The sequence below is a fragment of the Saccopteryx leptura genome, chromosome 7, assembly GCF_036850995.1.
Source record: "Saccopteryx leptura isolate mSacLep1 chromosome 7, mSacLep1_pri_phased_curated, whole genome shotgun sequence".
NCBI lineage: Eukaryota > Metazoa > Chordata > Mammalia > Chiroptera > Emballonuridae > Saccopteryx > Saccopteryx leptura.
In genome coordinates, this window is record NC_089509.1 from 114,661,711 (window position 1) to 114,687,434 (window position 25,724).

General features: G+C 51.6%; 1 protein-coding gene across 1 annotated transcript in view; it reads left to right on the forward strand.

Moving 5' to 3' along the window:
• The window catches only part of DIS3L2 (DIS3 like 3'-5' exoribonuclease 2), a 320,107-nt gene that overhangs the window by 240,993 nt on the left and 53,390 nt on the right, over positions 1-25,724 (forward strand). Inside the window, exon 13 of the mRNA XM_066345627.1 lies at positions 7,622-7,855. Coding sequence (XP_066201724.1) covers positions 7,622-7,855 — 234 coding nt within the window. The remainder of the gene's footprint in view (positions 1-7,621; positions 7,856-25,724) is intronic.

The following is a 25,724-nucleotide window of genomic DNA, read 5'->3' on the forward strand; positions in this document are numbered from 1 at the left end:
TACTTCTCTGAGACCCAGCTAAAAGCCACTTCTCCATGAAGTTGTCATTCGTCCTTCCTTCATTTAGTGAACAGTTACTGAATATTTGTACTGTTCAGTACCAGGTATTGAAGGTGCGGGAATTAAATATGCACAGGATAGACACAGTACATTGTTATCTCCTGCTGGTAGATTTATAGGAAATTCTTTTTTTTTCTCCTTTTCCCAATGAAGTTGTATTACCAGTGTAGAGAAAAATAAAAAATTCTAGTGTTGCCCGAATGCATCCCCCCTCCCCTGTATTCCCCTCAACATCTCCCTTGCCCCCCTCCCTCTTTCCTTTTTTTTTAAAAAAAAAAACGAATGGGAAATTCTGGAGTTTGTAGGCTATGTGGGAAGGTGTAAAGAAATGAAGATATATATTTTTAAGATTTCATTTATTGATTTTAGGGAGGGGGAGCAGGAAGCACCAACTCGTAGTACTTGCTTCTCTTATGTGCCTGGGCCGGGCAAGCCTGGGGCTTCGAACCAGCGACCTCAGCATTCCAGCTCAATACTTGATCCACTGTGCCGCCACAGGTCAGGCAAGAAAAGGAGATCTTGAAGATGAGGAAAAAAGAGCAGATTTTTGGAGCCAGGTTAAGAAGGAAGGGGGAGACTCAGACCCAAACCCAGGTTGAGAAAGTGCTCCCAGTAGGAGCACAAGAACCACCAACTGGCTCCCTAGAGGGAGTGGGGACCGGGGGCCCCTGCTTGGCGTCCTGGAGCGGTGCAGGGTGGATCCTGAGGAGGTGCTCAGATGGGAGGCCCCGTTCTCTCTATCGATCCCACTATCCCCCTCTCCACCCCATAGCACCTGTCGCCTGCACCTTGGAGGCATTGTGCACAGCCCTGCTAGATTTTAACATCCTTGGAAGCAGAGCCCATTTTTTATTTTTTTAAATTTCCTCCCTCTCTACACAGAATGCCATGTATTCCAAACAAATGCTCAAAATTGCTTTCAGAAAGTGAGCTGCGTGTCTGTTTCCACAGTTCTTTGTTGATTGAGTCTGCTTCATTAGAACGGCGTTCCCCTCGGGATGGTGTTTTATCCACGGCAGCCTCCGCAGCACGCCTGAGCCCGCCCTGCCTGCCTGCCAGGCTCACGGCTCACACCAGGAGGCTGCGCTGCCCGCTTCCTCCAGCCGACCCCGCCGCGGGGTCCCCCACTGCGCCTCCACGCTCGCCCTGCCGTGGGCACACAGCTGCCACCCGTGGAAGTCTGCCCCTCCTTAGAGTCCCCCTGCCCCGCCCCACCTGAGGCAGCTGTCCCTGGTAAAGAGGACCCTTTTCCAGGCCTCATCCACTGCCATCGGGGTGGGGTTCTGGTCCCCTGACCACACTGGGATTCCGTCCCTGCCGCTTCCTACCGTTGCATGGCAAACACTTGAAGTTTCCGATTTCTTTTCTCTTAGGTTTAGAAGTTTAGACAGTTGCCTCCAGGTCGAGATGGACGCCAGGCCGATTCGAGTCTGGGTGTCAACAGACTAGGCTGATGGCAGGTGACTTGAGTCAGAAGAGCTCACAGTTTACTCAGGCTTTTTGTCTATGCAAATTATTCCAGAGAATTCTAGCACATAAACTGCCTTATACCCTAAAACAGGCCGGCAAATACACGGCCCCGGTCCCCTCCCCAGCGCACATCGCCGAGGTCTCGGGCAGGCCCAGTGCGCCTCAGAGCCTCTCCCCACAGTAGGAAAGGACACAGCTGAGTCTAAAGGAAGCGAGTTGCTGACGGTTCTTCCATCTTGTTATTTACTCTCTAATCCCACTGTCGTCGTCCCTGTTCTTTGAGAAATGGCTGGAGCCTCACTCAGTCACAGCGGGCCTGGTGCAAGGAGTGTGCCTCCAGAGAGGTCCCCTTTGCTCCGCCGCCAACCGCCACGCCAGTGCCTCTGCCCAGTCCCTGCGCCTTGCAGCCCACCCACGTGGCCTCTCCTGCCTGCCCGCCCCCTGCCCGGTTACCCTCAGACTTGTTCTTTGTGGCCCCTCTGACCCCCCCCAGGATGATTGCCTCGTGTTCCACGCAGCGGGGATCACTCCTGCCCCCACTCCCAGCCCCGGCTCCCCCAAACTTGGTTTTATTCCAGTCAGGGAAATGTTTCTTCCTAATATGTTTTTGGGTGGTTTTTTTTGAAACAAATACTTTATATACAGAAGCCCAGGGTGCTGCAGAAGTAATTTTGCATCTACTTACTTAAAATTACAAATTTACCCCATTAGCAGTTTTTTGAACCAGAAATTTCTTATTGAAGCACTGACATTTTTAAGAAGGTAAGTTTAAAAATAGTTTTTTTAAGTAGAACTGACCAGTTTTCAAAGGACATGGTGTCCTCACAACTTAGTATCTGTAATACGTAGGAAGTTGGTAAATGAGGCATACTTCCTTTTCTTTACCTCACCGTAGATCTCTATTATGTGACCTTTAGCTAAAATGTGATAAGAGTAACACTGGATTTAGAGTCTGTAGACACGGATGTAACCCTGGCCGCCGCTGAGACACCTGTGTGACTTTCCGCAGGTCCCGGCCTGTTTTCTCAACCGTAAATGGGTCGGAAAGGCGGTCCTCCCAGACGCGTTAAAGAGATCGTGAAAGGTAGTTCCAGGTGCTTCCAAGGTGTCGCTCCCAGTGGTGCTGTTACTTCCTGTCCCTCCCCGGCACCAGGAAGCAGGTCATGCTCTGTAGGTTACTTGCTCCCTTCTGATTGGGTTTTTTCCCTCGTCGCCTGCCTTCGGTTGCTGTGGGCACGGCATTTAACCTGACATTCTGGACAGCAATGTCCTAGAGCGAGTGCAGGAAGCTTGCGGCCGCAGAGAGAGGGCGACCCAGACCCCGTGATTAGGCGGAGGGAAGAGGAAGGGCATGATCTTTCTTCTGACGGGTTTGTTTATGAGGCTTCTCACGGCTTTTTTACTTTTTCCATGAAAAACTCTTTGTTCTTTTGTCTTCTGCCATGAGCCCTGGTTCTGTACGGGGCGTTGATGTGGATACAGTTTCCAAATTGGAAATTAATGAGGTGTCCCATCCAGCAAGGCCGTCCTCCCATACTGTAAGGCAGGCTGCCCCCGGGAGCCCCCCTCTTGGTCTGCCTTTCCTCGCTGCCCTTCTCCGGAAGGCTGTGGGGGGCTCCCCACTTCTCCGCTACCTGCCTGCCCACGAGGTGGTTTCGGGCAAGTTTTCCAGGTCTGAGAATCTTTTTAAAAGTCCCGGATTGTGTTAAAGCAGGATAGGGTCTGCTGCCTGAGGCCACTGTCCCAGGGCCAGGAAGTTCCTGAGGGCTCTTCAGAACTTTGACTTCAGTCTTGCCAGTGTTCAAAAAGAAGGTCCAAACCGGTTTCCTCGGAACCTGCCAGAGCGGCGTTGTCTCCGACCTGGTGGTGTTCGTGTGTGCTGTTGAGACGGGTGTTGACGGGGAAGGCAATGCCTGAGGGGCAGAGGTGCCTGTTAGGGACAAGCGGCCCAGATTGAGGTGGTGCAGGCAGCGTGTTGTTTGATGAGGAGTGTGGACTTCTGATTCTGCCAGGCGACAGACAGTACATTTGAGAACTGGTCTGGGGGAAAGGCGGCCTCTGGCCAGGGCTCAGCACCGCAGCAGCAAGCAGTTCCTATGGGAGCAGCAGAACTCAACTCGGAGCCAGGACACGTGGGCTAGGGTGGCAGGGTGTGTAGGGACCTCATGGAACTCGCTGCAAAAGTTTGTGCATAAATATTTCAGGGGAGAAGGCCTGGAGCTCTTACTAGGTTTTTTTTTATTTTATTTTTCAGTTATAGTTTACATTCAATATTATTTTGTATTAGTTTCAGGCATGTAGCATAGTGATCACACAACCATATACTTGACCAAGTCTTCCCCGATGTTTCCAGTGCCCACCTGGCAGCATGCACAGTTACTGCAGTATTACTGACTGTAGTCCCCGTGCTGTGCTTTGTATCCCCGTATCTATTCTGTAACTGCCAATCTGTACTCCTTAGTCCCCTCACCTCTTTCAGAGCCCCCCCCCCAGCTCTCCACCCCTCGGGCAACCATCAGTCTGTTCTCTGTATCTGTGGTGGCTCGTTTGATTTTTAAAGTGATTCTGAACCCAGCAGTTTTCATGAAAATAAATGCCCAGTCCTGGTACAGGACTCCCTGACCTGTGTGTGGTGGTTACCTGTGTGCGTCTACAGGGGGTTCCCATGTCCTCTAGGGGAGAGGGACACAGACCCTGGAGACCGGAGATCCCGTGACCTGGACGCCCAAGGACTATGCGAGACCACTGGGAAAGTGGGTGTGGGAGGGGGATGGGAGATGGAAAGGAGAGTTTCCCTGAGCGTGCTAAAGACAACTGTCAGACAAGATGTGGACACATAGAAGGAAGGGGTTGACCGGGTTTGGAATGAAACGAAGAAAAGGAAACAAGCTGAAACTCCCGGGGACACTTTGTGACCACAGGAATGAATAGGCCATGGCCCTGTCGTTCTAGAGGAGGCTGTAGCCACCCATGAGCGGGGAGTTCTCAGGAAATGTGGATGAGACAGAAGGGCACGCGTGGGCTGACCCTACAGTCTCCCCGGAGACCTGTGTGCGCTGCTTCCCCACCAGGTCGGAGAATCGGCTCTCCAGTTTCTCCTGCGTTCTGCACACCGACACCTCCTGCGAGCCACACTGGGGACCCGCTTGCCACAGCAGAGGAGTCATGAGCACGATGTTTGAATTGCATGTATTTTTGGAGGACAGTCGTTCTTGGCATAATCCAGAAAGGATAGTTTGAGGTTGTTTCTTTTAAAAGAAATTGAAGTCTGATCTTACAGATCCAGACGCTTTATTATAACAAGGCTCTTCGCACTGGATCAAAGAGAAAGGTGAGCAGCCGCCACCCCTCTGTCCCTGCTACCCCTCCGTCCCTGTGCGTCATGGCTGCCGTTTCAGGGGAAGGTGCGGGGGTCAGCGGCGTCTCTCCGCCCTCCAGGGTAGAAGCTGCGTCCCCTGGAGGCTCTGCCGTGTGGACAGCCCCTCTGCTCTGGGCTCTCCGCTGGGCTGACCTCTGGGTTCTTCACGTACCTTCGGGAAGCACTGTCCCTGCGGCTGAGCAGAGCCGTGTGGCTGGTGAGGAGGGCAGGGCACTGTTTGCCAGCCCGGGCTGAAAGTCCTTCCCTGCCCGGTGTCCCCTCCCTCCGCCTGAGCCCTCGGCCACTCGGCACACCCGCTGGCCGGGCTCGTAAGTCACACTTTCCACAGCATTGGTCACAGAGCTTTCCCACTTTCCTCACGGCCTTGACTCCCGCTCGGCCCAGCATTCTTGGCCTTGCCCTTGACTCCTCTGGGCCTGCTGCTCTGCGTGCTCTGCGTGCTCCGCGTGCTCTGCGCGTGCTCTCCGCGTGCTCTCCGCGTGCTCTGCGCGTGCTCTGCGAGCTCTCCGCGTGCTCTCCGCGTGCTCTCCGCGTGCTCTCCGCGTGCTCTGTGTGCTCTCCGCGTGCTCTCCACGTGCTCTGCGTGCTCTCCACGTGCTCTCCGCGTGCTCTGCGTGCTCTGTGTGCTCTCCGCGTGCTCTGCGTGCTCTGTGTGCTCTCCACGTGCTCTCCGCGTGCTCTGCGTGCTCTGTGTGCTCTCCGCATGCTCTGCGTGCTCTGTGTGCTCTCCACGTGCTCTCCGCGTGCTCTGCGTGCTCTCCACGTGCTCTCCGCGTGCTCTGCGTGCTCTGTGTGCTCTCCGCATGCTCTGCGTGCTCTGTGTGCTCTCCGCGTGCTCTGCGTGCTCTGTGTGCTCTCCGCATGCTCTGCGTGCTCTGTGTGCTCTCCACGTGCTCTCCGTGTGCTCTGCGTGCTCTCCACGTGCTCTCCGCGTGCTCTGCGAGCTCTGTGTGCTCTCCACGTGCTCTCCGCGTGCTCTGTGTGCTCTGCGTGCTCTCCACGTGCTCTCCGCGTGCTCTGTGTGCTCTCCACGTGCTCTCCGCGTGCTCTGCATGCTCTGCGTGCTCTCCGCGTGCTCTGCGTGCCCTCCGCGTGCCTCTTCCCTCAAGGCCGCCTCCCGGCCCCCCGGTCCTGCCCGCCACCCCTCCAGGCCCCGCTCCTCTCTCAGGGGTGGGTCACCTCCAGGGTCCGTCGACCCAGGATCCATTTGTCCTCTTACATCGTCAGTCTTCCCGTCGTACTGGCTTCTCCCCTCGCCTGCCAGCAACAGCCCCATCCTCCCGTCCTGTGGGATCGGTCGTCCTCACGTGGCCTGCTCTGCTAGCCACCTACCTACCTTTACCCCCAAGTTTCCCAGACTCTTCCGCTGGGACTCACACAGAAGACGCTTCCATCTGAGAGGCACTTGGGTGTGTGTGTGTGAGAGGCGATGGAAGGCAGAGCTCTGGCTGCCCTGTGACAGCCCCTCTGTCACCCCTCTGCCGCACACACCTGCCATCTACCCGTCCTGCACCATACTGTCCCCCCGAAAATAGCCTCCCGAAACATCACCAATGAGCAAATGCTAAATGCAGGACTTTTTCTTTGTTTTCACCGTCCTCAATGTCCAGGTGGCATTTGACATACCCTAGTGGCTAAGAGCTCAGACTCTGGGGCTACACGGCCCGAGTCCAGTTCCTGGCTTTGCCGTTCGTGCTCTAGCGGGTCACTTAACGTGTCTGTGCCGTAGTTTCCTCACTCGCAGAACGAGGATCATAAAACACCTGCCTCGTGTGGCTGCCGTGCAATTAAATATTGCTGTTGGGGAGTGTCCAACCCTGCGCGTCTCATCAGAAGCGCTGTGTCTGTGGTTGTTCCCGAGTACCCTTCTCACGGCCCCTCCCTCTGCTGTCCCCAGCCTCCGACAGGCGACTTCTCTCCTGCCTCTCTGAGTGCCTTTGTCTTTGTTTGCGTTCACCCTCCAGCTTCTCTCTTCGTTCTCTAACAGAGAGGAGCAGGCAGAGAATGCAGCCTCGGCTTCTTCACCTGCCTCCTCTCCCTCCTGGGTCCGCCAAGCCATCTCCACACCTGCAGACCAGTCATCGCCCCAGGGCTGCACCCCGACTGCCGACGACAGAGCCCCATCCGGGCCTCCTCCCTGTACCTCAGACTCAGGACTCCCCAAATATTTTAATGCTTATTTTATTTTTGTTTTAAAAGTAATAAATGCTCATTACAGAGAACACAGACAAATTGAAAGTATAAAACACAAATCGGTGGTAATCCCACCCCTCGGCGAGGATCACTGCTCCACTGGGGAGTGTCGGTTTGGAGCCCAGTGGGTCTCAGCCTGGGCCAGTTACCCCAGGGGACATTTGCCAATGTCTGGGGATGGTTTGGGTTGTCAACTCAGGGACTGAGGAGAGGTGCTACTGGCACCTAATGGGTAGGGTTCAAGGATACTGCTAAACATTTAGGGGTGCACAGGACAGCACCCCCAATACAGAACTAGTCCAGCCCTGGGCAGCGGCACAGTGGGTAGAGCGTCCTCCCGGTGGCCGAGGGCACTGGTTCAAACCCTGGTCAGGGCACGTATGAGGAGCAATCAGTGGGCGCACAGCTAAGTAGAACAGCGAGTTGGTGCTCAGGGAATTTCTGTAGAATGTGTACGATGAATGGTTCCATATAAAAAAAACCTGAAAACAAGTCTCCTCACGATGTGTCCCCCTGCAGATCCTGAGCGAATGGTTTGGCCGGACTGTCATCCGTTCCTGCACCAAACTGAGCTATGAGCACGCGCAGAGCATGATCGAGAGCCCGACTGAGAAGATCCCCCAGGAGGAGCTGCCCCCCATCTCGCCGGAGCACACCGCCGAGGAGGTCCACCAGGCTGTCCTGAGTCTGCACAGAATTGCCAAGGAGCTACGCAAACAGCGCTTCTTGGACGGCGCACTGCGTTTGGACCAGGTCAGTCACCCTGTTTTCAGTGCAACCAACAGACCTGACTTGTGCCTGAGCCCTGTGTGCGTGAGATTCGGCATGGTGGTCTTGGGCTCTTCCCTCCTTCCCCTGTGCCCAGTCACTGCACCAGAACAGCGTTCTCTGAGGCAGGCAGGCAGCAACTGCCACCCACCCTCCTAGTGCCACGGGCACACGAGGCCAACACTGTGGTCAGGCTACTGGGTGGCCTGTCTGGGCAGCTCTGAGACTAAAACACCCAGCCGGTCTAACCTGCTCAGCCTATCTCTAGTGTTTGGTCCTTTCCTCGGTTTCTACCTCTGATTCCTCTGAATGGAGCTGGAAACAGGGACCATGGAAGTGTGGAAGGAGTTAACCAGTAGCTGACTGTGAGGCTTAAAGAAAAAAGCATTTCTTCTTACCCTTTGTTTTCCCAAAAGAGTTACACATTTACAAATTCCAGATCAATTTCTAAAGACGCATAGACCTGGGGAGGAAGACTGTGGACCGTGGGCTGTTGGAGAAAATGGCCCGGAACGGTGTCTGTTGCTCTTGAGTGTCACAGCCACGCTGGCGTCCCTCGGGACTGAGGCAGCTGTCCTCAAACCTGGCGGAATGGCCATGTCCGACCGTCCATGGCTCTTCAAACCAGGAATTGTGTCCCCATTACTTGTCGGTACATTGTAGAGTGGAGCCTGTGTTCTGAGTCATGCAGTTTTTCTTCTCACTTATATTTCACACCCAAATCCCAGAGAACTCGCTCTCCTTCCCCATCATCACATGGTGCGGGGAGATGGCTGTGTGAAGAGTGAGGTGGACAGCAGGACTGGCCGAGGGAGCCGTTTCTCAGACCACTGGCAGAGTGCAGCCTCACCAGGAATTCTTTCTCTGAGCCTCCCAGCTTGGAGAGGTCTCAAAGGCCTTGTTTCAAAAGCTTCTAAGTATTGGCCTGACTGGTGGTGGCACAGTGGACAGAGCATAGACCTGGGACGCTGAGGACCCAGGTTTGAAACCCTGAGTTCACCAGCATGAGCACCGGCTCCCCGACTTGAGTGTGGGATCATCAGCATGATCCTGGGGTCGCTGACTTGAAGCCCAAGGTCACTGGCTTGAGCCAGGGGTCACTGGCTCGGCTTGTACCCCCCCTCGGTCAAGGAATGTATGAGAAGCAGTCAGTGGACAACTAAGGTGCCACAACTACAAGTTGATGCTTCTTACCTCTCTCTCTCTCTCTGTCTCTCTCGCAAACACACACACACACACACACACACACACACACACACACACACAAATAAAACCTTCTAACTGAAGATTTCGTTTCATCCTACCTTTGGTGATAAACTTGCACACATGCTTTCTAGCAAGCATTGCAGATCGTTGCAGCCTGGGGCTAGAAGCGTCAGCCGCGCTCGGGTAAGGGAGCCATCTGTTTGCCCGTGCTCGGGAGTCGGGCGTCTTCCGGAGGTCTGCTCCTCCTTCGCTTGCCGGGCTCGGGCGGCCGGAGCCGGCCTCTGCACCGAATGCCGACAGGACAGTAGGAGGAGGGGCTCCTGGAGAAGACCACTAATCTGGGAGAAGAGGGACCAAAGCCGTGGGAGATGACAGACTTTCCTCCCTCCCGGGAAATCACTGGGGGAGATGAACAGGCTCCCTTCTCACCAGGCAGCAGTTGCCTGGCGGCCAGATCCAGGGACGCTTCTCCGTGCTTGCTTCCTAGAAGCTCGCCTCCTGGTTCTCTGCTCCCCTTCACTCATCTCCGGTCGTGTCCTGCGGCCCCTCGGCAGAAGCCCCTTCCCCTGCTCATCCTCGTAGGGGTGGCATGCCTTGGGGTCCCGCCCACCTCCCTTTTCCCTGTGTCCACGTTTCCCCTCTGAATGGATTCCTCTACTCTTGTTATTTTAACCACTAACTGGATACTGATGTCGCCAAGCCCTGTCTGTCCAGCCCTGCCCTCCCACCCCAGGCTCCAGACAAGCCCTCCACCTGCCTTCTCGAACTCGTTGCCCAGATGTCCCATGGTCTTCTCAGCCAGGGCTCTCTCCTCGGCAGGGCGTGGTGGTCAGTGCCCACGGCGTGCGCTCCTGCGCTGGTGTTCCCGCTGGGCCTGCGTGTGTCAGGATCGGGCGCCTGTGGGTTCCAGTTGTATGTGTTGTTATATAATATTTCTGCAGGTCTACAAAATAGTAGGTAAACTGATCAAATAGAACTTGAAAAGGAAGACTGTTATTTCTGTGAAAACTAAGTTAAATGGTCAAGACTTTGTGAAGATGAATCTTCAAATATTCCGCTGTTTGGGTGTGATGGTGATAAAAAGGTAGAAGCAATGTCATAGAAGCAGGGGACTTCTGTACTCAGATTGCCTACAAATGTCTGAGTTCTTTTTTCTAAGGAAACAAAAGCTATAAATGATACACAGTGAATCACAACAAGTACAGTTTATTTAGAACAACATATGTAGAAATCCAATTAGCATACTCTTGAAAAGATTTACATTTTAAGGAACTGTTCAGGAACGTGCATTTCTCTAAGTTAAGTTAAAAGAAACGTTTGGTGACCTGTGTGTCTCTTCTGTATGGTTCTCCTCTTGGGCCAGCTCCGGGAATAACTACCTTACCACCTCTTAAAGCGTTGATTCAAACGAGAGATGTTTTGTCACAGCATTTTAGAGACTTGACCCCATCAGATTGTTGTATTGAATTAAATATGTGAACTACTCTGAAAACTGCAAAAGACCGTCAGGGACCTGAACTCGCTTTGGGAGGGCCGGGCATCCATCTGGTCAGGGGGATGACCACCGATTGTGGACGAACACTGATCCGTCGGCATGTCTTAGAACCGGATCGTGTGGCTGAGGATAACGTGGGCGTCCTCTCAGCGGCCCTCTCACTTTGTCAATTAGAAAGCCGAGCTCCCACAGGGAAAGTAAGTGCTTTCAGGGTAGGAATCTGGATAGCTAGCTCTTCATTCAGTTTTTCCCCATTTACACCATGCTGACTTAAGAGAAAACTTTTCCTTTAAAGAGAGAAAAGCCCTCAAAAGTCTTAATTAGGTTCCAGTTAATGAAGATTTGAAAATAAGGGATTTGCCTCCTAGGAGTTGATTCCTTGGTTCCTGAGATAAGTGTGTGTCCCCGGCCTGAGGGGGAGGAGCACATCGGCCCCCTGCAGCCAGGGACGCTGGCGAGGCCCTTTGTAAATCAGCTGAATGGCCCATTCAGCTGTCTCTGCCTTCGTTCTCTTGTGCAACCGCCCGCCTGCTCTGCCCTCCCGAAAACCCATCTCTCCTCGGGGCTCTGGGCATACCCTGCTGTTTGAGTTGTCTCTGACGCATCATTGGCCTCGGTTCACTGTGTCCACATTTTTGGTGGCAGTCCTAAAAAGAAATGCCTCTTTTACACTAGCCTCAATTAGAAAGGCTCCGTGAGAGGCCTTTGAGAGAGGGGACACCACTGTGCCCTTGAATGCAGAAGCACTCTAACCCAGAAGTTTCACCTTTCCGAGACGTCCGTTCACCACAGTGACCTTCAGAATGAGTGAGGTGGCGGACTAGCATGGTACCTGTCTGTTGGGTCAGGACCCAGTGATTTGGAGGTCAAAATTATTTCAGAAATACAGAGCAGCCGGACCGCCGGGCGGTTGCAGCCAACAGTTTAGCCCAGAGCTGCCTCGGCCACATCTGAGATGGTGCGTCCTCAGCACCCAGGGCCACCTGGGCCGGCCTCAGTGCCTGGGACCGCCTGCTGGCAGTCCTGTCTGCTTGTCCCAGTGTGCCATCAAACATCAGCAAATTCCGGATGTGCTGTGATGTGGAACACATTGGAAGCAGTATCTTCGAGGTCAGATCACCTGCTCTAAATGTCTCTTCTACGTGGAGCTTGAACCAAGTGCTGAAGAGATTCTAGCTCGGCGAAAGGGTGCTCCTTTGTTCCACTGCCCAGACGCAGATGCGGGTGCCAAGCGCGTTCTTTCGTTCTTCGTGCTTCCTGGTTGGATAAGCTGAATAAGATCCCGTCCACTGGTCTCTTCTCATCTTCATGTTTTCTGCTGCCATGTTAATTCTAGAATTTAACACGTACTTGTTTTATTTTATTTATTATAGCTTATGTCACTCCTGTTTCTTTAGCCGAGACTCCCATAAAGGGACTTTTTTGTGCTTGTAGTCAAAGTGATCACATGGTTTATAATCATATGCAAATCTGAGCTTTGGTGCTGGTGGTGGTGGGGACTGTGGGAAGCCTCCCGCCCTGCTGGGGTTCTTGGTCAGTGTGACCCAGGCCTGCCTGTCTGCCTTGGGGGAATGCAGAGCTCCCCGACCGCCCTCCCAGGCAGCCTCCCTCTGGGGAGGAAGATGCCATTGCTTGACTCCGATATGACATTCTGTGTCTTAGCCATTGATGGCAAGGGAAGGTCGCTGTCTGCTAAGTAGAACCACAAACAGAAGCATCTTAGGGAGTGCTGGTTGTTGTCAGGAAACTACACCTGCAGCTTTGTGGGGCCCTCTCTCCCACCTGCCCTCCGAGTCTGGTGGTCACACGTGGGCGGGGGGGGGGGGGGCACAGTGCACGGCTGCTAGGGAAACAAGCCCGGCTGCCTGGAGGAAATAGGCCACTTCTGGGCCCCAAAAAGGTGGTCTGGGGGTGGGGCATAAGCCTTAGACTTTCTGAATTTAGAGAACTATGTAGTGAAGAAAATTTATTTCCATCTTCTTGGGCAAATTCCTCTGAACTAAAGGGGCCTTTACTAAATTCTCAGCTGAGTCTTATCTGAATCCTACCTGGCACCATTTTGACGCTCAAACTTGAGGCCATTTCTTTGAGAGGACTTGATTGCAAAGATAAACTCGTTAGTGGAAACAATTTTTAAGTAGATGGGAACCCAAGCTGCCGTGCAATGCTATTATGGATGACCTTGGCCTAGCCAGCTCTTAACTCAGGGGTTGCAGACTTTCTCACAAGAACCTGAGAGTAAATATTTTAGGCTTTGTGGGCCATCTGGTCTGTGTCAAGTACTCAATTCTGCTGTCACAGTGTGAAAACGGCCAGAGACAGACAAATGAGTGTGCTTGTGCTCCAAGAAAATTTTAAGGGCCCTAAATTGGAAGTTCATGTCACTTCTGTGTCACAAAATAGGATTCTTCCTTTGATTATTTTTCATTTATTTAAAAATTGTGGAAACCAATCTTAGGTCTGGCCATCCACAAGCAGGTGGAAGGCCGGAGGTGGCCTGTGGCCCATGGTTTGCTGACCCCGCGTGAGTGGAAGTCATCTGCTACCCAGCCAGCTCTCAGCAGCTCAGCAGCGCTGCGCTGGGGCCTGCAGAGCCGTTGTGCGAGGTTAGCTCTCAGGATGGTTTCGTGCAATTAGGTAAATTACCCCTTTGATGAGGACCATGCTTAGCAGGTCCAGCTGGAGTCCAGAAGTAGAGGAATGAGTCAGTTTAGCACCAGCTCCCTGACCCTCTTTGCAGTCAGGGAGCTTTAATTAGCCTGAAGCAAAAAGAATTGTGGTTCTAATCTCCCACCTCTGCAGATTCTGCAACCTCCTCATGCACAGTCCCCCCACCACTCCGTCATCCCCGGCCCCCGCCCCATCATCCCCCCCACCCCCGCCCCACCCATCTCCTGCCCCGTGCAGAGCTGTGGCCCTGCCAGCCTGTTGGCGCACTGCAGGAGGGGCTTGCTCGTGCAGTCCACAGCTCTGATGAAGCCGCATGGCATTTCTCCCCCCCACCCCCAGTGCTGTACGTAGCCATGTGTTTAGCTGAGTCAATGCGTTTACAAATGATAGTTAAGAATGTTTCTGTTCCTTCTCTCCAATAGTTGTTTTCAAGAAATGAGCATTCCGGCTCTCTGCTGTTTAATGTTTGTACAGTGTGGTATTCAGTACAAGGTAAGAGGGACAGGCATAGTCATCCCACTGGCTCTTCTTTGGTCTTATTATTTATTTACGCACGAGAGAGAGTGAGCCGTTAGCTGGCTGGTCGGCGTGTTTGTAGAATCGGTCTCTGTTCTCGTCATCACGGAGCCCTTCGTTCAGCAGACTTCGGAAGGCGTTCTCTGGGCGCCCACTCCATGCCCGGCGCTGGAAATGGAGGGTGGCAGAATGAGACTCGGTAGAGGAAGGAGCCAGCAGACCGCCCAGGAAATGAGAAGCGCTGCAATGAGCCGCGGCCGAGCGCAGCGGGACTGGGACACGCTGGAGGGGACCAGCGGTCTGGGCGTAAGGGGTTTCCCAGCAGGGGCGGCGGTTCATGAGGGGGATACCTTCAAGGGGGGTGCCTTTCAAGCAAAGTGCTGGGGCAGGCATGGAGGGGCAACAGAAGGCCCAGTAGAGCGATGGCCGATTGCCCTGGAGTGTGTGGTCCAGAGTGTGAAAGAGGGACAGTGAGAGGAGGAGGCAGAGGCCAGGCCTGAAGGGTGCGGGCCACCAGGGGAGCCACAGAAGGACTTAAAATGCGGTGACACGATCAGAACTGTGTTTCAGAGAGAGTTTACTGGCTGTAATATGAAGAGTAGACTGAAAGAGAATAAAATGAAGGACGCTTATATTCCAAGAGAGAGATGACAAGGGCCCGCCATAGATAGAGACGTGGGAGAGATGACAGATCCCAGAGAGGAAGGAAGGGTGGCAGGCCTCGACCAGTGGCTGCCTGGAGGAGGTGTGACAGGGAGGGGGAGGAAGGAAGGGTGGCAGGCCTTGACCAGTGGCTGCCTGGAGGAGGTGTGACAGGGAGGGGGAGGAAGGAAGGGTGGCAGGCCTCGACCAATGGCTGCCTGGAGGAGGTGTGACAGGGAGGGGGAGGAAGGAAGGGTGGCAGGCCTCGACCAATGGCTGCCTGGGTGAGGTGTGACAGGGAGGGGGAGGAAGGAAGGGTGGCAGGCCTCGACCAGTGGCTGCCTGGATGAGGTGTGACAGGGAGGGGAGGGAGTGAGGGCAAGCGTAGGCACCTGGGCTGATGCAGGACCGCGTACTGACCAGGGAACACCAAAGGACGGGAGAGTTGAGAAGAAAAATAATGACTTCCATTGAGGGTCTGCTCGGTTTGAGGGGCCACTGGAGACGGACAGGAAGAGATGTGGACGAATGGGCCTGCGGGCATCGAGTCTGGAGGTTGGTTGAGAGGGCTCACGTGGCGGTCACCAGTCGGGAGCCAGTAGCATCGAGTGGTCCTCAGGCTGCACAGGGGTGAGCTCCAGCGGGGAGGACTGGAGAACGGGCAGCCACACAGCCTGGGACAGACAGGAGGGCAGGCGACACTTCCTCCCGCCCCAGTTCTTAGTGAGGTCCCTCTGACCCCCACTTTTTCCTGCAAAAGGAAGCTTTACATCAGATTATAAAAGCAAAAGTATGTTCTTACACTTATATAAAAGTATGTAAGTATATTCTAACATTAGAAAATACAAAAGTATAAAGAATAAATCAAAATTACCTATAATCCTGCCACCCAGAAATACCACAGTTAATATTTGAGTACAGCGGTACCTTGAGATACATACAGACCAACATACAAATTTTTTAAGATACGAGCTACGACTCGGTCCATATTTTTGTTCAAGATCCGAGCAAAATTCTGAGATATAAGTTGTGATTCAGGAAGCTGCCATTAGTTGGCGCGTTGGCTCACAGGTCCAGTATCAGCAGTTTGATATATGAGTTGACTGACTTACGAGCTCAGTTACAGAACGAATTAAATTTGTATCTCAAGATACCACTGTATATGATAATTCCATTTGAATTTCCCTCTTACCACTTCATGGCAGAAGGGAGGAGTGGTTAGCATAACATATTTAAGAATCTTGAAACATCACCCCGTTCCCTTCTAGAAAGGTCGTACCAGTTCATACCCCTTTCAGTAGCCTATGTACAAGGGCACCTGTGATGGAAGTGCTGTCAGGAGTTCTCTGTCTGTGGGGCTGTTCGTGTCTGTTTTTCTCTTTCTCTCTAAGTCAGGCTGAAATGTCTCAATGCCCATGGTCTTGAATTTTCTTCCTCCTTCATATTGTTTGATGTGTCACACCAGAGGCTCTTTCTATGCATTAGGCATTATACCAGGGGTCCCCAAACTACGGCCCGCAGGCCACATGCGGCCCCCTGAGGCCATTTATCCAGCCCCCACCGCACTTCCGGAAGGGGCACCTCTTTCATTGGTGGTCAGTGAGATGCATCCGCATCCTGTGCTCCTGGAGTACTGTATGTGGCGGCGCCGTAAAGCGCTGCGTCGCTCACATACAGTACTACTTCCAGTGACGCGTCTTGGCTCTGGAAGCGCGTCATATCACTTGTTACGGCTAGCAGTGACAAATATGGAACCGGATATTGACCATCTCATTAGCCAAAAGCAGGCCCATAGTTCCCTTTGAAATACTGGTCAGTTTGTTGATTTAAATTTACTTGTTCTTTATTTTAAATATTGTATTTGTTCCCGTTTTGTTTTTTTACTTTAAAATAAGATATGTGCAATGTGCATAGGGATTTGTTCATAGTTTTTTTTTATAGTCCGGTCCTCCAACGATCTGAGGGACAGTGAACTGGCCCCCTGTGTAAAAAGTTTGGGGACCCCTGCGTTATACAAAGAACTCCTACGTGTCCCGATATTTTTAAATGACTGGGAGGGGTGGTTGAGAGCATCTTGCTAAGCTCCTGCTAACACTGAGACTGGAGAGAAGTCTCCTGCCCCAAACTACAGTCTTTCTTCCTGCTCTCAATGGGACAGTAAAGAACCCCGTTCTGTTCGGGATGGTGCTGAGAACTCGCGTTGCAGTTTTAGATCCGCAGAGCACGTTTGTCACTTCACTAGCCTTTTCTGTTGCTCTTACCTACTGTGTATAATGGCTTTCAGGCGTTGTTTGGGTTGGCCTCACGTGAATAATCATAAGGAAATCTAGGTGAATGAAGACTAAGGAGAACAGAGTCGCTCTGTGTCACCTGTGCCACCACGAGCATCATGGTGCTTCTCTTTAAGGGAATGACAAACAGTGCAGGGAGACTTCTACTAGAAATTCAGGACTCCCGTTTCGATGTTGACTGTGCATTACTTCAGCCATAGAGGAAGTTCTAGAATCAGCAAGGCTTAAAGAATATTTATCACCATCCTATTTTCCCCAGTTCCTTAATAATCACATTAGTAAAATTTTCATTTAGATGTACCCATCTCATTTATAAATACATCTACAGCCAAGAGCCTACGCTCATTTGAGCCAATCAGTCCCAGGTTTTCTAGAGTGGCCTCTGGAGGGGGCAGTGGCTGGAAGGGATGGAAGGGACAGCCCGCAGCCTCTGGCCCCACAGAGAATGCGGGCCATGGGCATTCCCAGTACAGGGCGCTGTGACCTTTCCTGTGAGGGGGAGAGGAAGGCAAATCTAGTCCTCATACTTGATTTCCACGTGGAATCCGAGAAACGATCCTTATTTATGCATCCCACAGCACGGACAAGAGACAGACTTGAAAACTCAGCCTGTTGTATACAAGTTACGCTAATTGTAGCCACCTGCGCAAGCTGATCACTATTTGTGGCTTGTTAACATGCACATAAAAACTAACACATATCATTAAGTTTCAGAGGAACTCTGCCAGGCAGCTTATTACAGCCCTGCACCCTTCACGTACTCGCTCTCCCTTTAGGCACATCACGTAGCCGTTTACTCATAATTTTCAAAGATTAGAAGGACTACAGGTAGTATTCTTCTGGAAGTTGTTAAAAATACAGACTCAGGCACGATCTCCAGTTCTCACCGGACAACTATTTCTTGAGTTCCTATTGTGTTACGAATGCCGCTCATAGTTGGAGGAAGGCCGTGGAGGACAGACTTTCTGTCCCAAAGTTGCACAGTGAATTTGAGACGAACTCTGTGTACTTACAAAAAAAATTCCAATGAGTTGAAACCAACATCTACCTCGTCAGTTGACACAGCGCAGAAGGAAAACCAAACCTGGTGACTCAGGTAGCGGGCTTAGTGAGAGAAGGTCAGCTGGGGAGACGGAGCCCTGAATCACAGGGGACCCAGCGAGGACGTGACTGGGGAAGGAGAGCCGAGGGACGCGGCACGCCCACCCTGTTGAGACTTCAGGGGAATACAGCTGTCCTCGGTGTCTGGGGGGGACTGGTTCCGGGACACCCCACGAACACCCAAACCTGCAGGTACACAGTGTAAAGTGGCGTAGGATGATACAGCCGCCGGCCGTATCTGGGGGTTCCCAGTCTTGAATTGAAAATGCACTCGGTTGAATCCACAAATGCAGAATTCACAGAGCCGGAGGGCTGACAACATCTCAGCACCCTTTTCTCTCCTCCGAGTTCTGAACCCACCAAGAAATAGACGTGCAGATCAGACTGAGATCAAAATGTTCCATCTGTTCCTGGTGAAGTTTGGACCAGAGAAGCGGCGTGAGCAGGTTCAGGGTTTTGCAAAGTGTTTTGGAACAGTCCAGAAGAAATTAATGTTATAAAAAGACACTCTGATTGGAGTGATTAGAGGGAGCAAAAGGTAGCCAGAGACAGAGAAAAGCATGCCCTCCACCAGCCACACCGGGTGCTCCAGGGCTGGGCCTAGCGTGACCTTTGCTGCTAGGTGCCCTGCAGTGTGCTGGCAGCCAGGGTGGACCAGCAGCTGATGCTCCCGCTCCCGGCCGGGGTGGCCGGCACGGATTCAGCACAGCTCTGCAGACTGCTTTCTAGACAACTGCAGAAAGCACGCCTAGCTCCCTGCTTCCAGAGTCTTTGTGTTTGCTCTCTGCTGCTTTCTGCTTGCCGACACGCAGGCCCGGTCCTTCTAGGTGGAGACAGCCCTGCTCACACCCTTTCCCAGCCCTGGAAACCCTTCTTAGCTTTCAGGAACCCGAAGAGCCAAACTCCACATCCTCCTGCCGCCAGGTTCGCACGGGTCCGCCCAGCGCAGCCCCTCCCCGTGGGGGCGCCCCGGCTCTGTGTTTACACTTGTCGCCCCTCGTGATCACATTGTCACAGCGCCTTGTCGTTGTTCATGCGCTTCTCTGTCTCCTTCACTGGACTGACACCTTTAAGGAGAAGGGTAGCGTCTTTTCACCTTCGTATCTCCAGCTCATGCACTGCGCTTGTTTCTTCTTCAAAAATTTTATTTATTTATTTATTTATTTATTTATTTATTTATTTATTTCATAGAGAGAGGAATGACAAGAGAGAGAAACATCGATTTTTCGTTCCACTTGTCTGTGCATTCATTGGTTGAGTCTGACTGGGGATGGAGCCCACACCCTTGGCATCTCAGGGTGATGTGCTATAACCCGCTGAGCTCCCCAGCCAGGCCACCAGTGCTTGCTTTAACCAGGCGTTTCAGGGTCTCTGAGCATCTCTGTACATATCGGTCTTTTGAAGGAGAATGGGTGTTTGTTACCTGGGAGAGGGACTGCAGCTCTAGAAGTGTGTTTGTATAAGAGAATGAAATGTGCATTATAAGTGAGAGATGTCTCCTCTCCTCTTGAATGAAAGGGCTGGGTGTTTGATTACTCGCCAGGGTGCACAGGGCTTAGAACAAGGTGTAATGAGGACTTTCTCAAGGTGGAGCTGCCTGGACAGGCGCGAGGAGCCAGGAAGCTTCGGCAGCCCGGGGGCCTGGCAGTGCTTCTGAGGCGTTCTGGGCAGCCTGTGCTCACCTCAGTGTCCTCGGACCACGCGGTGCCCCTGGGCAGCCTGGCAGAGGAGGCTCCCCGGGAGAAGGCACAGGGACCCCCAGGGCGCCTCGCTGGGATGGAGGTGCCCAGGCTTGTCAGAGGCCTGGCTTGCTGGAACGGAAAGGTGGGTGAGGCACCAAACTCCCCCGCCTGCCTCTCGAGAAGATTCCTTCTGGGGCGAGCTCGTGGGAGCTGCGCTCCCCACCCCCATGACGACATGGAAAAGATGTGTATGCCCCTGCGGCATCTGCGGTCTAGGGCTCCCTCTGGAAATTCGGATCAGAGCCTGGCTTTGCGTCGAATGGAAGTGGTTTCCACAAGCCGGGTTCGTTAGTCGCTGCGGGCTGTCTGAGAAGATCCATCCCAGTTGGAGTTGAGAGTGTGCCCGGTGACTCAGACTTGAGTCCCTCTCGTCTCCAGAGGGCAGTGAAATGAGAGGAGGGCTCTCACATCGACAGGATGATGTATAAGAACCTTCCGGGGGTCGAGCAGGGTGGCTGTCAGTGCCCCCCTGTTCCCCTCCGAGAGGTGAGCCTGCGGGTTAGGGGCCTTGAGGGACGGAGCGGACTCGGCTCCTCCAGACCTGTCTTTGGGGTAATTGTACTCGTGATCAGGAAGTGCTCGGACTTCCCCTTTCTATTCACAGGGCACTGTGACATCCCCACCCTCCACGTCACACCCCACGTCACTCACATGTGGGCCAAGCTGCTACATGAGAGACGTGGAGTCCTCTGACATCACTGAACCTGCAGTAGGGAACAGGCGCCCTTGCAGCTGATGTTAGATTTCCACCGTGACGGCTTCCTGGGCAGGCCCCAGGGATTTTGATTTTTGTGGTTCAGTGAGCTGAGGGCTCCGCATCTGCTCTGTTTTCTGTCCTAAACCTCACCACCGGAGTTCCCCAAATATGCCGTCACCTGTCACTCAAGAGCCTACAGTCTCCTGAAATGACTTGCAAGAACCAGTAAGATTTCCATAAATATTCTGGGACAAGATACAGGATTTTGCCGAACAAGAACATTTTCCTTAAAAGCCAGTTATCTCCATGATTTTATAAATGGAAACATTTTAGCACCAAAATGGAGGAAAGATAATTTCACAATATGGGGCTATCTGGTACGTTGACTGAGCTTTGTGGATAACTTTTTTCTCATTTGTTCATCTCCGACCAGCCTTTGCAAACGACTGGCTCGCTCCATCAGATCCACATGCCTCCTGGCTTGGCAGGCCCTCTGGGATGTGCTGTGTGTGGTGCTCCCCGTTTCTCAGCCACCCTGTGCCCTCCTCACTTGCTGACCCTGCCTCGTGTGGCCCGGGGCTCCCCTCGCTGTTCCCCTTCCTGCAGAGGCTTGCTTCACAGAGCTGCCTCCTGCCCCGCCCGCTCACTGTGTGATTTTGTTTCTTTATTCTCGTCCTTTTCTGTGTGTACTGCCGTCCACCCACTGTGTAGAAAGCAGACACGGCACAGTCCCTTCTTTCTCATAAACCCACAAGCTGACACAGAAGAGGCATGCTGGAAGCTGTCCCCAGCACCCACGTCAGCCCAGGTCAGTGGATGCTCAAGGACACTGCCCACTTGACAGTCTAGGACTTGAAGATGTGGCCCTGTCATTTCTCAAGAGATCCCGTGTTTCTAAAGGGTGGCAATGTTCACTAGGTTGGTTTGTTTTGTAACACACCGTTCGCATTGTGAGTGCTGTAAGGCAGACAGTTTGAACTAAGCAGAGCCGAAGCACCCTGAAATTATCTTGTAACTTCGGAATGTCGCCTTTGCCTTGTGAAGAACCCACACGTGTTTTGACTGCCTGCTGGCACAAGGCACTGTGCTCGGTGTTAGGGACAAAGAGGAAGTTAGAGCCCGGCCCCAGCTCTCCTGGCCAGCCCTCAGCCGAGCTTAATGCCTTGCGGAGGAGACAGGCCAGTGGGGGCCCGGACGTGTTGCGTTTGGGCTGTGTGCAGGTGGCCGCCTGCGCGTCTCACGTGGTGCGAGCTACGATAAGGTACCAAGGAGCCACCTTGAAGAGTTGACCGGGACCCTGGCCGGAGAGTTCAGTTGGTCCCGAAGTACAAGCATCGCCGGTTTGACAACTCTATGTTCCTCCTCCCCCTCTTTTCCCTTCCTCTCACTGAAATCAATAAATAAGAATTTTTTCAAAATGTTGATCAGGAACAAGGTCGTTCTGTTTTGAAATTTTTTACAAAACAAATTACCAGTTTGCTGTATGAGAGTGCTAGAAATTCTGAAAATAGAGAAATGATTTAACCTCCTCTTGAATTGCGGCCTCCCGGGGTCAGGGAAGCCTGCCTGTGAAAGGGAGTGAGTGCAGACCCCAAGGCCAGCTCCCGGGGGGCCCGGCAGGCCCCTCTCTGCTTGTCGTCATTCAGTTTGCAGTCTCCTAAATGAGAGCGCTGGAACAGGGAGCTGTTACTGAGCTCTGAGAACGTGGGCTTGGCCATCAGAGGGTTCCACACGGATTTGCTACCATCAGTTTCCTTCTGTAAATAACAAGGGACTCTCCCCTTCCATCCCGCCTGCCCTCCAACCTAGCCAAGGGCTGGGATTTAGCCCTTCCTGCACACTTCCGGCCAGCCACACTCACAGTCTTACTGCCCTCCCTGGCCGGCCTGCAGAACACACCTCTGAGCTCAAGCCGAGGGGAGCAGAAGGCTGCCCAAGCTTCTCCCTTCCCGCCTGCCGCCTGGCCATCCAGCCTCCGGGCCGGGATTCCAGGCTTTGTGCCGAGGTCTCGTTGGTCCCTGTGGAGATCTGCCCTGTGTGCCCAGAGCCCGACCTCTGAACTCCCCTTTAGCGCCCGCTCCTGCTCCAGACCACCCAGGCCCAGGGTGAACTCTGCTGCTGCCACCAGCTTCAAGTCAGTGGATGGTGACGGCGTGGAGCTCAGCGCACAGACCCTGCCTCGGAGTGCCAGGGGCTGGGTCCTCTTTCACTTGTCTGTGCGACTTGCACTTTTCTGTGCCTCCGTTTGGTGAGATAATAATGACTAAAATGAGACCTAGGTTCTGAGAGAACAATTGGGAAGTGGAAGTAATAATATACCATATGTGTTGTTGGGTAGTGAGTCGTACCCAAAACACTTAGAACAAGTGGTGCCCCAACACATAGCACTCTGTGGAAGTTAGCTGCTTGGCCAGGTGCTGAGAAAGGCCCCGTTTCTGTCCTCACAAAAGAGCCACCGCTAACAGAGAAAGGCCCCGTTTCTGTCCTCACAGAAGAGCCACCGCTAACAGAGAAAGGCCCAGCAAGGGCTATAGTACAGGGGTGGTGGCCAACAGAAGAAAAGATTTGCCTCACTTGTGATATTTCAGATGGTCTGGACCAAGGGGGAGGATTTGAAATGCAGGTGTGGGGTGAGCAAGGGTCTCTCCTGCTCCACGGGGAGAGGTCCAGGTTGTCGGGTGTGTGCAGGGAATGTGGCACTCAGAGCTCAGACTGGGCCATGCCTTACAGCAGTGGTTCTCAAACTTTTTGAAGTCGGGGCGCATTTAAAATCCTACAAATAATTGTAGGCGCACTATATACAAATTTCTGAGAAATATGTTATAATAATTAAGTCAAATATTAAAGGAAAAATATATAAAGTCCAAGTGTGCTTTTATGGTAATTAAATGAAATAAGTACGACAAAATTAAATTTATTCTGACATTAAAAAACATTTTTATGTTACATTTTTTGAATTATGCTTTTTAGAATTCATAAAAAAGGTTAAAGAGTAAAAAATGACAAAAAGTTATCTTTTTATATATATAGATACATTCTTAGTAAGATTTAGTAAATTTGGCAGGTCCCTGCGCGAATGTGTTAAGTTTTTTCATTCTTGTGTTTATGAGAAACATGAGCCTGATGTGTCCTAGTGATTTCTTCAATGTTTGGGCATATATTTGAAAGGCAAACTCTCATTTCCTTGTCAATACATTAAAGAATTCCTCTCTTTTTACTCTTAATTGTTTTGAATGCTGAAAACCCCCACCATACATATCATCTTAACTTACACCAAACAAAGGATAGAAGAAACTTGCCTCCAGTCTTTCCAGGAAACATGGAGGGTAGTGTAAACAATCCAGCACCACAGCTTAGCAGCCTTTTACAACCTAGTCAGGCAAGTGAGGTGGGGGTTGGGCAGACTGTCAGCTTACAGCCAATTCCCCACACCTCTGTCCCCCAAAAATCTAAACTCCAAAAACCCTGTTGGTGTTTTGGTCCCCGACAGGCACATATTTCTCTGGAATACCATAGGACACACCTGGAAATCTTCTAGGGCGCACCAGTGCGCCCTGGCACACGCTTTGAGAACCACTGCCTTAGAGCATCAGGAGTTGGCACTGGGTTCATTCACAGGGGACCCCAGGCAAACTCTGTGAGCATAGGAGGGAAGGAGAGGGAGACTTGCACAGCATACTCCAGGTCCCTCAAATAGCAGCTATAGAGTGCTCCATTTGTATAAATATACCATGGCTTACATAGCCCTTAATGTTGTCATTGTAGATTATTTTTAGTTCTCACTATTGTAAATAACATGGCATTTAATATTTTTTAAAATTTACTTTAGAGAGAGAGAGCAACATCAATTTGTTCCATTTATTTATGCATTCATTGGTTGATTTTTGTATGTGCCCTGACCAGGGATCAAACCCACAACCGTGACATACAGGGATGGTACTCTAACCAACTGAGCTACCTGGCCAAGGTGGCAATTAATATTCTTATGCATAAAATTCAAAATTCATTTTTGCTTATTTCCTTAGGGGAGTACATACTTAGAATTACTGGATAGAAGGGAAATGACTTTTTTTTTTCTGTGATATACTTCTTTTTATTAACTTTTGTTATTTTATTATAAAAGTAACTAGAGTTTGTTTTATAAGAACTTTGAAATTAATAAGTGAGCCAAACATAGCCATTAGTCACTCATTACCTAGCAGTGACATTTTTCTATGGATTCTAAAAAGTGTACATTTTCAGAGCTTTGGACACAAACTGTCAGATAATTTTCTGGAAAGGTTAGACTAACTCAGGCTTTCCCCAGTAGGGAACTGTAGTGCACTGCACTGCCTCTCACCGCATTGAGGGCCTGTGGGTTTTAGTTCATCTTTGTCAGTCTGATAAGTTGGAAATGGTGTTTTATTAGTGTTTTCACTTGCATCTGTTTCATTGTTTGTGAGCTCCATCAACCCTCTAGTCCCCTACGAGAGGGCAGATTGTATACACCATCATCTCCGACACCTGAAACACTGGACCCACCAGTCGCATTTTTAGCCAGAATTACTTTTTGTTCCTATTAAGGTATAATTTACACACAGTAAAATTCACTCTTTAGTGTACAGGTCTGCAAGCTACACATACCACAATAAAAATATAGAATAGTTCTGTCACACCAGACAATTCCTGCATGCCCCTTAGTAGTCAACCCTCTCCTCTAGCCTCAGCTGCTGGAAACTACTAATCTGTTTTCTTTCTTTCTTTCTTGTTAAGGTGAGAGGAGGGGAGATAGTGAGGCAGACTCCTGCATGTGCCCCAACCAAGATCTACCCGGCAACCCCATCTAGGCCCGATGCTCAAATACCAAGCTATTTTTAGTGCCTGAGGCTAACACCCTCAGACCAACTGAGCTACCCTCAGCACCTGGGGCCATGCTCGAAAAGGAGGAGTGAGAGGGAAAAAGAATCAGATGGTTGTTTCTCCTGTGTGCCCTGACTGAGAATCAAACCAGGGATGTGTATACACCAGGCCAACGCTCTATCCACTGAGCCACTGACCAGGGCCAGTTTTCCATGCCTATAGTTTTGCCTTATGCAGAATGACGTACAGTTGGTAGCCTGTGAAATGTGGCTTCCTTCACTTAGCATCACACCTCTGAGGTTCATCCATGTGGTCATGTATGTGAATGTGGTTCCCTTTTACTGCAGGGTAGAAGTCCGTGGTAGAGATGTACTAATTTGTTTATCCATTTGCCAGCTGAAGGATGCTTGAGTTGTTTCCGGTTTTCAGTGATTATGGAAAAATTAGGCTGTAAACATTCGCCCACAGGCTTTTATATAACCATTAAGTTTTCATCTCAGTTGGGTGAATACCTAGAAGGGGAAATTGCTAAGTGCATGCGTGTGTTTAACTTTATGAAACACTGCCAAACTGTTCCAGAGAGGCGATACCACTCACCCTCACCAGTCATGTATGAGAGTTCTACTTTCTTTACATGCTTACCAACACTTGGTAT